This window comes from Astatotilapia calliptera, chromosome 3 (assembly GCF_900246225.1).
Source record: "Astatotilapia calliptera chromosome 3, fAstCal1.2, whole genome shotgun sequence".
NCBI lineage: Eukaryota > Metazoa > Chordata > Actinopteri > Cichliformes > Cichlidae > Astatotilapia > Astatotilapia calliptera.
The window spans coordinates 23,989,539-24,005,632 of record NC_039304.1 but is presented as its reverse complement, the minus strand read 5'-3'; the positions used below and the strand labels follow the sequence as shown (position 1 = coordinate 24,005,632).

Below are 16,094 nucleotides of genomic sequence, written 5' to 3'. Positions count from 1 at the left end.
CAATTTTAATATGGTTTAATACATTTTTAAACACATGAGCATGGAGCCCGAGAGAGCACGGTCCGGAGACACGGGCGTGCCCCCGCACGCCCAGACACACAGCATCGGGCGCGCGCGGGCGCGCGCGCACACACACACACACTGACCCGCCACCAGATGGCGTTTTTTGAGCATAAAAAAAAAAAAATTTAATTGCTTAAAGAAATAAAAGAATGCTATTTTGATATATCAGAAACTTTCTAAATAATCAATTATATTTTTATGAATATCATATTTTTATGAATATCATATTTTTATGAATATCATATTTTTATGAATATCATATTTTTATTACTTAATTATTTCCTACTTCCGGAGCTCATGAATAATTTATTAGGGGTCATAAATCAATTAAGGGGGTCTTAAATCACTCAGTTTGACGAAAGGGGTATAATATCACTCTCTCATATGATATTGGACAATATAGTGTCATATGATAGATCTACCCTACCGCCTACTGGTGTTGGCCAGAGGGGCCGATGGCGCGATATGGCAGCCTGGCTAGAACCGTAGCTGCCTCCACCAGTGTGTGAATGTGGGAGTGAATGAATAGTGGTATCGTAAAGCGCTTTGGGTGCCTTGGAAAGCGCTATATGAACCCAATCCATTATTATTAGTATTATTATTAAATTACCTACGAGTTTGATTTGTCAGCAACTTTCTGCCAGCCCTCTCTCCTTGCTTCTGCAGCCTTTGCAGTTTTCTCTTGCGTTTTAATTAAACTCTGAAACTCCTGAAATCCCTCACTCATGAGTTCTTGCTCTGCTGCCGGTGTTGTGCCAAAAAGTGATTGTCTGCCAAAAACTGATTTCCGGTATTTGCCAAAAACTGATTGCTCGTATTTAAACTGCTATAAGTAACTTGTTGGGCTATAACAGGTGAAACATATGTCAAATGCATCCCTCATGGATGACATAAAGTCATCTTGAGCCACAAACAACATTCGTGTAACAAGGTAGAAGCCGCAATCAGTTTTTGGCAGTGACTTTTATATAACCTTTATTTATCCAGTTAAAAAAAAATCTCATTAACATTAAAAATGTCTTTTGTAAGAGTAAGTTGGCCAAGAGGACAGCAGAAATGGCAGCAAATATTACAATATTTCTGTAAAAATATTTTAAGTGGGGATAAAGGACCGGATTGGTTATAATGTAAGTACAATAGCAGAGAGTTGTAAAGATACTTGAAAAACAGATATTGTTTTAATTCTCTATATAACCCCTTTGTAAACCCTGTTCACCGAAGTCTATTTACGAACATACGTAAAGATATTACACATAAAAAATACACAGAAACATTGGAAATCAGTTTTTGGCAGACAATCACTTTTTGGCACAACACCGGAAAATACCGAGCACGCCCCTTCGACATTTTCGCCGACCAATCAGCGGGTTGCCGATCAATGTTTCTACTATCGATGCGTAGCCCCTTTTACGACACCCAGTGATGTCACATTACTGCGTCCAGCTGTACTAATCGTCAACAGCAGGCGTGTTCGGGGAACCGGATTAGCGAGCTCACGGTTAGCGCGATGGTTTGGTCTTGGATGTGTCATTTGATCTTGGATGTAGTAAGCGACGTACGAAGAACAGCCCCCGGGTCTGTTGCTGGATCGGGCGAGATGATGAGGACTATTATTATCAAATTATTCATGATTCTTGGACTTTCCGCCCTTGCAGGTAAGCTGTGGTTTGATAGTCATTCCAAGTAGGCTACAACCTACACAGTTTTTCAGTAGTGTATTTTGTTGGGATTTTAACCGCCTGCGCTTCCTCGTATACACAAGGCAGAGTTAATGGAGGCTAACAGTCAGCTGTTGATAATAGCACGTTGTATATTTGTGGCAGTTTGTATTCAGTAAATATTTCTTTAACAAATTATTTTGTAACAGCCGGTTGTCGCCGTGTTTCATTTTTCTTTTCGATAGATATTAAAAACAAATGAACGAAATAAAATTCGGGTGTTACTGAAAGTGAAAGTGTGTAAAGTATCTCATAGCTTGTTACAGTAAGTTTCCAGACCACTGAAGCCACTCCTTACCCGATAGAAAGTGGAAATGATTTCATTTTTAATATAAATCATTACAGGCTCTACAGCTTAATAAAGATGTTTTCTCTTTCATTTCAAACATATTATTATATTATTTTATTATCATATTATTACAAGTTAAAACATCTTGTAGTAATATGACAGCTATTTTTATGTTAACACACTTGTAGACTGTGGTGAACGAATTATTGAAGTATGGACATGTTTGGCCAACATTTTTTTGAAATATAATAAATGAATTGAAAATGTTAACATGTAGCTCGTTTTTGTGGCATTAGTGCTGCTAGCTCAGTACCAATGTAGCAATGTAAGAAGAAGAAAAAATTCCTTCTTAAATAAGGTGCTTTTGAATCAAAAATGAAATCAACCCAAGTTCATTTGGCTTCTTAGAGCAGGAAGCACTAGCAAAAAAAATCAGGGTTGTCAAACTGTCATGTCAAACTAGTTATCAGCAGTTACATGGTGACATTTGCATTATGGTACCTTGGTCCTGGAGTTTCAAAGTTAATTTACCAATTATAAGTTTGAAATTTCAGGAGATATGTTTTCTGTTGATGTAACTACACTTAAAATTGCTGTATCATAGATGAACTCTACATTAAATACCATCTCTAATATACATTAAAATCACACTTAACCCATAATCCAAATTTATATATTATTTATGCGGTCTGTTATGTTGTTTCTTTCTCTAGATGTTTTTTTGTTTGTTTGTTTTTTGTTTTGTCTGAGTGACCTAGTTTTGGAAATATCAGATTTAGACATTTCTGCTTTCTCCTGAAGGATTTTGTGCTAACAGAAATCAGGTAATAACCTCTGGGGCTAAAGGAATGAAGTAAAAGGCTTAAGTGGCTGCAACATATAAAGACAATTCCACAGCTGAGTTTCAGAATTCCAACAAAAGTTATTTTGTTTGAACAGAAAAAGCAAGATAACGTCTGGCAAAAAAGTGGATTTGGAACCACAGAACGTCACCTTAAACTACTACTACTACTAATCTCCATCCATTTTCTCATGCTTATCGGGTTCAGGTTGCAGGGGCAACTAACTCTACTTAATCTACGAGCCACTGAAATTTGTCTGATGTGTGTTTATGTCCCGTTAACAAAGTCTTCCAGTTATTAAGCTGTAAAGCCAACAGCTTTTTATGGTTGATTCAACATGCCTCTGACTTTTGATGAGGTTCTTTGATGTAAGATTAGCATGCTAAACAAAATGACTCTAGTTCTGCTTCACTGCTGTGACAAGCACTCCACCATGGCCAATATGTGTAAAGCAAAGGAGTTAGAGTGCAAAGAAAGCCACGTTGATTTAGAGGGTACTTTATCTCATGTCATGTCCAATTAAACAAACAGGCAAAATGAACAGGAGAAAGCCCACTTTTAGTATCTCTGACAAAAGACTTTGACTAAATGTACTGACTACTACTGTAACTGACATTTAGTTTAAATTTAAAATAGGATGTTGACCTGTGTTTCTGAATCATTATTAGCTGTTTAGAGATATGTGGTCTGCACAGAACAGCCACACAAACATGATTTCATAGAATATGATGTATTGCTCTAGCACTAATATTGATCCATATAATAAAAAAAAATGCCAATAGTAGATTTTTATATGAACTGAGGTGCTTTCATTGTGTTTTTGTTAAGTGACGGCTGTGTGCAAACAGGAATAGGACCCAAGGTGCAGACTCCAGAAACAAACTTAAACCGAAACAGCTTTAATATTGAACTCAAACATAACATAACTGGAAAAAAGTCAAAATAAACGAACACCGGCGGACTGACAAAACACACAGCAAAATAAACGGTAGATCGCAACACGGACACAGAGAAACACAGGGCTTAAATACACAGAGGGAGCAATCAGGGAATGAGTAACAGGAGGGAAACACAGCTGGGACAAATCAGAACTGACGAGACCAAAGAAGCGTAAACTGAACACACTCAGATAAGACAGAGACCTTCAAAGTAACAGGAGGTGGAAGCACATAACACAGACTGAACAAAGACACAGACTCACATGCAGGCACTACAAAGGGAACAGAGACGTGGGACCAGGGCAGACACAGACACTGACTGGATGTGGGGATACAGCAGAAAGGGAAGACAGCAACTATGGAACACAGACAGAAAACCAGAACACTAAAACTCTAACCAAACCCCACCCAGAGAACCTAAACTAAGAATGATCCTAAAACCCATAAAGCAAAGCTAGAATATAATGAAATAACAAAATCAAAGAACCAAAAACACAAAACACTGGGTCAACGACCCAGTGACCCTAACAGTTTTATTACTACTTTCATTGAAGGAATGGTTCTAAAAAAAAAAAATCTTCCATTGCGTGACATTGACAGTTAATAGTAAATATTTTTATGATGGCTATAATATCACGTATAAACTTTATATGTGATATAGTTGGTTGATGTAGTTTCAATATTTATACTTGGGGTCTTGTGTAAAACCCAGTTAAAGATAATTTACACTTAGTCTTTACTGTTTAGGAGCAGTCATAAATATCATTATATAAACGTGCAAGATAAAAGATTCTATATTTAATTAAACAACAAACCTGCCATGTAAATTTTGAAAAGCACAATTACAGTAATATTCCTTGATTTTCACAACCAGTAAACTTGTATCCTGCAGTGTAAAAGCTTTATATTTAAATGTCAGTTTCATCACTCTGTATGTATTGCTGCTGTCAACTTTAATATTAGTAACAAATACTACACCTGGTTCCACAATGATATGGCTGAGATCTAACTCATCTGTTTTCTTTATTGCAGGTCAGAAGACAAACTGTCCTACTTCTTCAGAACGTTTTGAAATGGATGGAAAGAGAACTGTACATGCAGTGGTTGGCAAGAACGTTACTCTCCCATGTATTTCAAAGAACACTTTCAGTTTGGAAAAAGATACACTTGAGTGGAGTGTGCATGGAGATGACATATATGCCTTTAGTGATGGAATTGGAAAAGTCTTGAAATTAATGTACAAAGTGAGAATATCAATTTCTGTTGAAAACCTTAAAAAAGGAAATGCTTCAATTCAACTTTCTGATGTGAAGACATCAGACAATGGGACATACTGTTGCTGTATCATAAGAGGTCAGAGATACTGCACCAATGTGACTCTTGGTAAGAACTTCCTACACCACATATCTAAAACCATTATGTAATAACACATTGGTGCTTCCCTTGTAATAATATTGGAAGTGTTTGCAAATATGCATTGAGCTACAAAATGCAACCATTTCTGATGGAAAAATCTGAGACAACAGCAGGAATTCAGCTTTTCATTCAGGGGGTAAATCATATTTTTCTAGGGATGCAACGATTAGAGTAATTTGAACAACCTGATTAAACAAAATTCTTGACACAAATTTATTGCTTTGATGCTTTGTTTAAGCTCTGTAGCGTGCCACATTTGCAACTGAAAATAGACCTGTGATACCAACGTATTTAGGAGCAGCATGTGAATAACAAGTTTGACAACATTAAGCCCACACACACAGAGATAACACAACAGCAGCAGTTATGATAATGCTGGCACAGTTAAATCAGAATCAGAATCAGAATCAGAATACTTTATTGATCCCTGGGGGAAATTATTTTTTGTTACAGTGCTCCATTTTAAACCAACATTAAGACAAGACAGACAATACGCTAACTAAGAATAGTACAATATATACATATATATACATACATACATACATACATAAGTCACTCATAAATAAATAGTTGGAAAAGAAACATGTGTAGCTGTAGCAGCAAACAGTGTGTTAAGTGGATGCGTTGTACAGGGAGATGGCCACAGGCAGGAATGATTTCCTGTGTCGTTCAGTGGTGCTTTTCGGTAATCTCAGTCTCTCACTGAACGAGCTCCTGTGACTGACCAACATGTCATGGAGTGGGTGGGAGGTGTTATCCAACATTGTCTTTATCTTGGACAGCATCCGCCTCTCCGACACCACCTTGAGGGAGTCCAGCTCCATCCCCACAACATTGCTGGCCTTACGGATCAGTTTATTAAATCTGTTGCCATCTGCGACCCTCAGCCTGCTCCCCCAGCATGCAACAGCATAGAGGATCGCACTGGCCACCACAGACTCATAGAAAATCCTCAGCATTTTCTGGCAGATGTTGAAGGACCTCAGTCGCCTCAAAAAATAGAGACGACTCTGGCCCTTCCTGTAAAGTGCTGTGGTGTTTTTAGCCCAGTCCAGTTTATTGTCAATGTGTACTCCAAGGTATTTATAGTCCTCCACAATGTCAACACTGACCCCCTGGATTGAAACAGGGGTCAAGTGTTTCCTGGTCTTCCTGAAGTCCACGATCAGTTCCTTGGTCTTTGCCACGTTGAGCTGCAGATGATTCTGCTCACACCACGTGACAAAGGAGTCGACCACAGCCCGGTACTCTGTCTCATCATCCCTGCTGATGCATCCAACCACCGCAGAGTCATCAGAAAACTTCTGAAGATGGCAGGTCTCTGTGCAGTGGCTGAAGTCTGTGGTGTAGAGGGTGAAGAGGAAGGGGGAGAGGACAGTCCCCTGTGGTGCCCCTGTGTTGCTAATCACCTTGTCAGACACACACTGTGGGAGACGTACATATTGTGGTCTTCCTGTCAGGTAATCAACAATCCAGGACACCAGAGAAGCATCCACCTGCATCGCTGCTAACTTATCACCCAGGAGGGTCGGCCTGATGGTGTTGAAAGCACTGGAAAAGTCAAAAAACATGACCCTCACAGTGCTCGCCGGCTGGTCCAGATGGGTGTAGACACGATTGAGCAGGTAGATGATGGCGTCCTCTGTTCCGAGACGAGGCTGATAAGCGAACTGAAGGGGATCCAGATGTGGTCTTACTATGGGTCGCAGCTGGTCCAGGATGAGCCTTTCCAGGGTCTTCATGATGTGGGAGGTCAGTGCCACGGGCCTGTAATCCTGGGGGCCACTGGGACGAGGCGTCTTTGGTACAGGGACGAGGCATGATGTCTTCCACATCACCGGGACCCTCTGCAGACTCAGACTCAGCATAAACAGTTTATGAAAGACTCCACACAGCTGGGGGGCACAGGCCTTGAGGACAAGGGGACTCACTCCGTCTGGTCCAGCAGACTTGCCTGAGTGAAGTCTCCTCATTTGCATCTCAACCTGGTATTGAGTGAAGGTGATGGGTGGGGGAGGGGTGTCAGGAATCTCACAGGAGGCAACATGTGAAGAGAGAGGCTGGCACAGTGGTGTGGCTCTGGATTCCAGGCTGACTGCAGGTGAGGTTGTGGGGGTGGGAGCAGACACTGTGGTGTCGAATCTATTGAAAAACAGATTCGATAAATGATAAATGTGGAGATGGAATCTTTTTACATACCACAAAGAGGCGGAGCTGTTATTGACGCTGTGAGCTCAGGTAGAGTGAAATAAAAAGTATTTATAGCACCTAAAACAGCAGCATTGTTCCTGTTGTAGATAATTTCTACGCCTGCTACTGTCCTCCAGATATCCAGTTTAATCCTTTATGTTTTAATAAATTATGAGTCAGTGTTAAGTGAAAAAAAAAAGAAAACATACCTTTGAAAATGGACAAGTGTAAGGACTCTATATAAAGACCCCATCTTTTAGAACAATCAGACTTAGTGTTGGCTCTCACTGCAGTATTGGCTCCCTTACTGTTCCTGTTACAATGCACAGTGGTGTTTTGTGTAGCTTATCTGTGTACCCAATTTAATTTAATTTAGATAATGACTTATTTTATAGTATCATTTTCATGTGCTTTATCCAAAGCACGGTTTCTGGTGAATCACCTAGTAATTATATTCATAGTATTAACTCATTGTGTTATTACAGATTCACCAGATAGTATGAATCAATGCAGAGATTTCTATTAACACATAGTGAGTGAGAAAGGTGACTGAGGAAGAAATACTCAATGCATCATAGGAATCCCCTAGCAGGGAGGATTCAGGGTCACCTGGTCCAGCCCTAACTATATGCTTTAGCAAAAAGGAAAGTTTTAAGCCTAATCTTAAAAGTAGAGATAGTGTCTGTTTCCCGAATCCAAACTGGAAGCTGGTTCCACAGAAGAGGGGCCTGAAAACTGAAGGCTCTCCCTCCCATTCTACTTTTAAATACTCTAGGAACAACAAGTAGGCCTGCAGAGCGAGAGCGAAGTGCTCTAATAGGGTGATATGGTACTACAAGGTCATTAAGATAAGATGGGGTCTGATTATTTAAGACCTTGTATGTGAGGAGCAGGATTTTGAATTCAATTCTGGATTTAACAGGAAGCCAATGAAGGGAAGCCAATACAGGAGAAATATCAGAATCAGAATCGTGTTTATTGGCCAAGTATATGTGCAGACACATACAGGGAATTTGGTTCCGGTAGATGGTGGCTCTCAAGCACAGCAATGTAAATCACACACACACACACACACACACACACACACACACACACACACACACACACACACACACGCACGCGTGTCTATATACACATTACACATACATACACAAAGCTGTGTAAACAAACTATAAATAACGAATCTAACTTATATACATAAAATACAGAAATGAATGAGGTGGAATGAATACTACAAAATGTACATAAGGTGCAGTTGCAGTCTGGCAGTGGGAGCAGTGTGACAGGTCAACTGTTAAGAAGGGAGATGGCGAGGGGAAAGAAACTGTTCCTATGTCAGGTGGTCCTGGTCTGCAGGCTTCTGTACCGTCTGCCAGAGGGCAGCAGATCAAAAAGTCTGTGTGCAGGGTGTGAGGGGTCTGTGATGATTTTCCCTGCCCGTTTCCTGGTTCTTGAGAGGTACAGATCCTGGATGGAGGGCAGGAGCGTGCCGATGATCCTTTCTGCTGCCCGTACAGTCCGCTGCAGTCTGCTCCTGTCCTGTTTAGTGGCTGCTCCATACCAGACTGTGATGGAGGAGCACAGGACAGACTCAATGACAGCAGTGTAGAACTGGATCAGCAGCTCCTGTAGAAGACTGTACTTCCCCAGTTGCCTCAGGAAGTACATCCTCTGCTGGGTCTTTTTGAGGATGGAGTTGATGTTGGTCTCCCACTTCAGGTCCTGGGAGATGGTTGTACCCAGGAACTTGAAGGTCTTCACAGTCGACACAGGGCTGTCTGATATTGAGAGGGGGAGCAGAGTTGAGGGATGTCTCCTGATGTCCACTGTCATCTCTACAGTCTTAAGAGTGTTCAGCTCCAGATTGTGCTGACTGCACCAGCGTGCCAGCCGCTCAACTTCCTGCCGGTATGCAGACTCATCACCATCTTGAATGAGGCCAATGACAGTGGTGTCATCTGCAAACTGTAGGAGTTTGACAGCCGAGTTCTTGGAGGTGCAGTCGTTAGTGTAGAGGGAGAACAGTAGTGGTGAGAGGACACATCCTTGAGGGGCACCAATACTGAGGGACCGGGTTTCAGAGGTGATCTCCCCCAGCCTCACTTGTTGCTTTCTGTCTGTCAGGAAGCTGGTGATCCACTGACAGGTAGCTGGTGACACGCTGAGCTGGGAGAGTTTGGAGGAAAGAAGTTCAGGCACAATGGTGTTAAAAGCCAAACTAAAGTCCACAAACAGGACCCTGGCATAAGTTCCTGGGCAGTCAAGGTGTTGCAGGATGTAATGCAGCCCCATGTTCACTGCATCATCCACCGACCTGTTTGCCCGGTAGGCAAACTGCAGAGGGTCCAGCTGGTGGCCTGTAATGTCTTTCAGATGGGCTAACACCAGTCGTTCGAAGGATTTCATGACCACAGACGTCAAGGCGACAGGTCTGTAGTCATGCAGTCCTGTGATGGTGGGTTTCTTGGGAACAGGGATGATGGTGGAGCGTTTGAAGCAGGAGGGAACTTCACACACCTCCAGGGATCTGTTGAAGATGCGAGTAAAGATGGGAGCCAGCTGTTCAGCACAGGTTTTGAGGCAGGAGGGTGAGACGCCATCTGGTCCGGGGGCTTTCCTGGGCTTCTGTTTCTGGAATAGTCGGCTCACATCCTGAGTGTGTATTCTGAGTTTTAGGGAGGAGGAAAGGGGGGTGAGAGGTGTGGTGGAGGTCGTTGAGTCTCTTTCTAGTCCCTGTCAGTACTCTTGCTGCAGCATTTTGGGTTAATTGAAGACTTTTCGGGGAGTTTTTTAAGGACATCCTGATAATAATAAATTACAGTAGTCCAGCCTGGAATAAGTAAGTAGAAGATAAGTAAGAAGTAATAAATGCAGTATCTTGTCTCACCTAGTCTCATCTTTCACTGTTCCTTGATTCCTTGATTGTGTTCAGCAGTATGCTTAATTACCAAACTGTTTCATTTTTGCATATTATGTTTATAGTCAAAGGAGCTTGCAAAGAAAAGCGTCTGGACTTCTTTAAGTTGCTTGAAGACGTTTCACCTCTCATCCGAGAAGCTTCTTCAGTTCTAAGGTCAAATGGTGGAGAGTCGATTAGAGGCGATTAGAGGATCATCAGGGGGTCCTTTTGTCCCTCTGTGGGGGGATACTCCCACTAGGTTTATATCTGGGACTCTCCACCATTTGACCTTAGAACTGAAGAAGCTTCTCGGATGAGAGGTGAAACGTCTTCAAGCAACTTAAAGAAGTCCAGACGCTTTTCTTTGCAAGCTCCTTTGACTACGATGACCTGGATGACTGAGAACCTTCACAGACATTATGTTTATAGTTTTCAGTTTCCTTTATACGTGGTTGTGTAGTCCATGTAGCTGTGTGTTCGCTAGCTGTATTTTCGTGGCCTATACTGTCATTTATTCTCTTGATTTGTCCTTTGCTTTTCAGGTTCAGCTTTACAATGGCTGTGTTTAGCATTATTCTGCAACTGACTCTTTCAAACCAATTTGACCAGGTGATTTTCTTTTTAAGCAGTTGTAGATGGAGGGAGTCCAGAAATCAGCCAACAAGGTAAAATAAGTAATGAATGAAATGAACATTAATAATTCGAATAATGTGTAATTGCCCAGTTTTACACTGGCACATGCAGTATAAAAAATAATATTTTTTAGAGATAGAAAAAGAGAGAAAACATAATAAGCAAGTAAAAAAATATTTTGTTTCTTCCTTTACGTTTTGTTCATGTCTATTGTAAATATTATGCTGTTTTGTGCAAATTTAGTTAACAACTCAACACACTTTACCAACACGACAATAACGGCCAAACCAACAGAACCAGGTAAATATATTGTCTTTTTTTTTCAAACAATAAATACATTGGTTAATTAATGAAATAAAATAAAACAATTTGCAGCATAATTTCATTTCTACTTATTACTTTAATAAAGCTGCCAGTGTCTCTAAGGTACGCACGTTGCATCCTCTGTCATATGTTATGCACTGAAATGCACTAGGTTAATGGCAGTAATGACTCCCAACAAGTCTTTTACATGGCTCTTGTAAAAGACCCACAGAATAATATTTTAACCTACTGACAAACCATATTTTTGTTTTCTTTTAATGTGCAGGGGTAATGATTTAAGGTTTTTTAAACCCCAAAACAAGCAAAAACAACAAAATAACAAACCCTCCCAGGTCACAGTCCCAAAGTCAGACCGCATCCCACAGCGGTGCAAAAAACAGAACCCCCCCCCACAAAACAGTCTCAGGCGGCCAATCACTACAACAAAAGAGTTCAGGTGGCCTACTTCAGGTCCCGTGATAGCAGTAGGACGCTTTATGCTGGGCTTACACTGTGCGATTGTTGGCCCATTTTGAGCCGATTTTTGAGTCGTGCGACCGTTTTGGCGATCGGCCCGATTTTGGCCTTCATCGTGCGTCGTGCATCGTGTAGTATACGTGGGATAACGAGACGCGATTAACACCTCACGACCAGCTCCCGATCATCAATCGTCGTGAGGGTGTCACCGCAGTTTCTCACACTGCGCATGCGCAAACACAAATGTCAGCGAAAAAGACGGCGCAGCACGGTAGTGCAGCGTGTGATCTGGACACAAGCGATGGAGGCACAACTTATAGAACTATGGAAAGCTCATCCGAGCCTTTTTGATGTGGCCTCACAAAATTATCATGACCACAACAACTGTTGCTGCTTAATCACAGCTGCCTGATCAATGACCTACGAACTTCTAACCCCTGCGAGTCAATCGTGCAGTTTGAGCAATCGCGTGACTGAAAAAAAATCGCACAGTGTCTGCCCAGCATGAGGCGGCCTACCTCGAGTCCAGTGGTGGCAGCATTGCAGCTCCGGCGGGTGGCCACGAGGTGTGGCACATGATCTACGACGTACGGGTCGCGGACGTGCGGGTCGGGGACGTGCCGTTCGCGGACGTGCTGGCCGTGCGGGTCGCGGACGTGGTGGCCCCCCAGCTCGCCGAGCTCCTCCAGCGGCGCAAGCTCCTCGTGTTCGGGCTGAGCAGGTCCGGATGGTGACATAGCAGGTGGTGAAGAAGATGGCAGAATGGTGGCTGCAAGCAGATGAGACAACGGTGGCACTGCTACAGATGGTGAAGCAGCGAGTGGTGTGGAGACCTCTGACCGAGGTGATGCTACCTGCGCTGACGGCTGGCTTACAGTAGCGTCAGCGGCGTCATTGTTCACTGCAGACACAAAAACAGATGGTGAGGGAAATTAAAAATTGTCCGTATTACTCACTAAAGCCGGCTCTTGAGACGTCTGGGAATTCGGCTGCGGTGAGGAACGCCGGCGGCACGAACGTCGTTTCCGTATCAGGCTGTGCATCCACCAGCTGTCCGGGCCGGTGAGCAGCCTGAGTAGGAGAGTGGAGGTGGAGGGTTGAGAGAAAGAATTCCAAGACGACTGGATTAAGGGAGTCCACCAGCCAGGGGAATTTAACAAGAGTTTCCTGCAGCCGCCTCTCCACGGCGCGGCGCAACACTTCCCCGGACTTCTCCCACCATAACTCTGTCCCTGTCCATAACCTCCCTCCTGAGCCTCTCCTCAGAGTCTGCTGGGTCCATACTTGGCAGGATCATTCTGTCACGGTTTGGCAGGACAAACCGGGGGTGTAGGGAAGGAGGACCCAGGCGCGGTGCTCTGTGTATAAGCAGTGCGTTTATTTACAGTGTGGTAAATATCGATGCATAATTAATCCCCGTGCTCCCCAAGACTCCCATGTGTGTCTTCCAGTGGCGTCTGTGTTCGTGCTTCCCGCTGTCGTGACTCTGCACACCCTGTGCGTGCTGTCCTTCCTCTCCACGCTCCTATTGTGGGGAAACAATGGAAGCAGCCGTTAGACACTGACCCCTGCGGGCAAACACGATCTGTACTTCCTGGACTAACACACACTGACTTGGGAGTCTAACTCAATGATTCCGCGTTGGTGGGAGCTCCAACACTCTCCTAAGTAGCTCCCCCGACGAGCCCTGATCAGCAGCAGGTGTGGCTTTGGGTGTGGCCAGTCCCCTAGCAGGGCCACACCCACCAGGCCTGAAGGCGCCTGTAAACAAGTGTTTAGACAAACGTGCACCCATACACACACCCACACACACACTCATATCTACAAGCATGGAGAAGAGGGGCAGCAACACCAAAAATATATATAATAAAAAAAGTCCATGACTGCTCAGGGATCCTGGGTCGCTCAGACCCAGGACTCTGACAACTCTCTGTGAATTGTACTCATAGCAATTCATCAGTGGTCTTTGATCAATGAGCTTTTGATCAGTATTTGTTGATCAATGGTCATGAGAATTTGCATAATTATGATAAAGGAACAGACCTCCCAGCCCATTGTTCCTTCAGTGGGCTGGTTTCCGTCATTATGCAAATGTACTGTTTATAAGACTTGGGGAAACCTGCAGTCAGCTGAGACTAAAGAAGTCACTTGGATGAGTGACGAAACGTTTCTCCCACAAAACGCTACGTCCAGATGAACAGAATCAACTTTTGGAGATTTACTTACCTGGATGATTGAGAATGCATCAAGACGTAAAATCCATTAATTGCATTAAACTACTAATGCATTAATGGACATTAATTATATGCATTAGTATTAATGCACATATTAATGCACATTTAATATTCAGGTACCACTGAATCTTTGTGACAGAACAACAGTATTTGACATCGAGGATTCTCCAAAAGTTAGCAATGTGTTTTCAACATACATCTGTTGTCTCAGCAGATAAAATGAATTGGATGAAATATGTGAAAGTCAGTAAAGCATAGTTACGGTTTTACAAATGCTGGTTACCAATATTTAAAGCCTGCATTGAACTCATCTTAGTTTTCTTATATTCTTACAGAGATCATCGTCGTCATCATCGTCGTCATCATCGTCATCGTCGTCATCATCGTCATCGTCGTCATCATTATTTGTTTTATGGTCCTCATTTACAATGTCATTACCATCATTATCAAATTCTTTTTGTTTCAAAGGCAAGGCAAAATCAGGTAAAGGATATGTGACACATAACTACTGACACAATTATTCCCACAGTATCTGAACAATACAAAATTTAAACTTTGTAATTTGTAATGCACCATGTAGAAATTTTTGTGTATTCATTTTTCAATATAGTATCAGTATATAGTATAGTAATCAGTATTGCTAAATTTGATGTCACAGGATGCTTTTAATTTTGAAAACTTGCGTAACTTCACCTCCAACTTCAATCTGTTTTTCCCAGTAAAGTGCTTGAGAAAAAGACATAAAATGTAGTGACAATTAACAGGAGACTGTCTAATGAGACAAATTTCTAGATTTTTTTTCTGAATTGGTGACTATATTAGAGATGCAGGAAGAGAATGAGGAGGAAGGGGGGGATAGGGGGGATAGTATCTTTAAGTAAAAAGAGGAATGCCACCCGCATAGCCTGTGTCTGTCATGACGTCGTGGACAGATGCCTGTAATCTTTAACATGGGTCACACACAATTTTGAGTCGTTTTTTTTCATTTTATTTATGATAACAAAAAATGCTAATACCTTTTTTGTGTTATAGTTGTAGAGGACAAGAAAGAGGACAACCCAACAGCCCAAACACAGAAAGCAATCGGGAAGAACGAATGGAACTTATTGACAAAAACAAACGGTAATGAATAGAGACTTTGGTGTTCTCTGTCTTGATAAAATGGCAACGAGGCACAATGCTTGTACCGTAACTCTTAGTTCCAATCTCATTCTCGCCATCCCATCTACACCAAGGTGCTACTTCACTATGAATGGCATATCCTGTAAGGTTGATTCTGTTCATCTGGACGTTGCATTTTCAGTGGGTGAATTGTTTTGTCAATAATCTAAGTGAATTCTTCTATGCGTGGCATAATTTTTGAAAACTACAACTGTGAAGATTGTGTCACGATCCTGGGTCTTTTGACCCAGCATCTTGAGTTTTAGTTTGTTTAAGCCCTTCAGGTTTTCTAAGGCTACGTTCACACTGCAGGTCTTAATGCTCAATTCCGATTTTTTGATCAAATCCGATTTTTTTGTCTCCTCGTTCACACTACAAATAAAATGCGACAGCAAACGCGCTCTAGTGTGAACGCTCAAAGCGGCCCGCATGCGCAAAAGAAGATGTCACACACAACGCGCTCTGTTTAGACCAAGAACAAACAGTATTGTTTGACTGATGGCCCTTAATATAAAGACTTCGGACTTTACGTTTCCCAATTTTTGCTTTAAGTTATTTTGTTATTTACATAATAATGTAAATAACCTAATAATGATCCTTATTGCTGTTTAAGAGAGGAGCGGTGCTTCAAAGGATAGCTGCAGATTTCTGTCAGAATCTGCAGATTATACAGTACAAATAAAATGTTTACGTTGTCTTCCCAACAGTTTCACTGACATCTACACTGGATGGCTAGGAAGCGTTCGCGATGTCTTCTCGGGCGCTGATAATTGGCTTCAGTCTTGTGTCGGTGACGTAAAAGGCGGATTTAATGCGACTTGACCGTTCAAACAGCAGTCGCTTTCTAAAACATCGGATATGTATCGGATTCAGTACCACATACGAAAGTGACCCAGATCGGATTTGAAAATATCAGATTTGCGCCGTTCAC

The 16,094-nt window shown here is 42.2% G+C and overlaps 1 protein-coding gene across 2 annotated transcripts; it reads left to right on the top strand.

Annotated features, from left to right (window-relative positions):
* Positions 1-1,586: 1,586 nt before the first annotated feature.
* Positions 1,587-15,433, top strand: LOC113019003 (programmed cell death 1 ligand 1-like). Of its 2 annotated transcripts, none has more exons than XM_026162486.1 (6): positions 1,587-1,718; positions 4,883-5,233; positions 10,985-11,020; positions 11,232-11,288; positions 14,338-14,485; positions 15,035-15,433. In XM_026162486.1, exons 1-6 carry the CDS (start codon positions 1,661-1,663, stop codon positions 15,126-15,128), a joined length of 744 nt encoding a protein of 247 aa, XP_026018271.1. In that variant the 5' UTR covers positions 1,587-1,660; the 3' UTR covers positions 15,129-15,433. The 2 variants fall into 2 exon arrangements, with proteins under 2 accessions (XP_026018271.1, XP_026018270.1); XM_026162485.1 differs by having other exon boundaries at positions 10,982-11,020.
* The last annotated feature ends 661 nt before the right edge of the window (positions 15,434-16,094 follow it).

Bases quoted from the DNA above. Each gene is read 5' to 3' on its own strand.
- LOC113019003 (XM_026162485.1), top strand. From the start codon at position 1,661: ATGATGAGGACTATTATTATCAAATTATTCATGATTCTTGGACTTTCC. The intron at 11,289-14,337 runs GTAAATATATTG...ATATTCTTACAG, and splicing joins GGCCAAACCAACAGAACCAG to AGATCATCGTCGTCATCATC. The intron at 14,486-15,034 runs GTAAAGGATATG...TTTGTGTTATAG, and splicing joins CAAAGGCAAGGCAAAATCAG to TTGTAGAGGACAAGAAAGAG.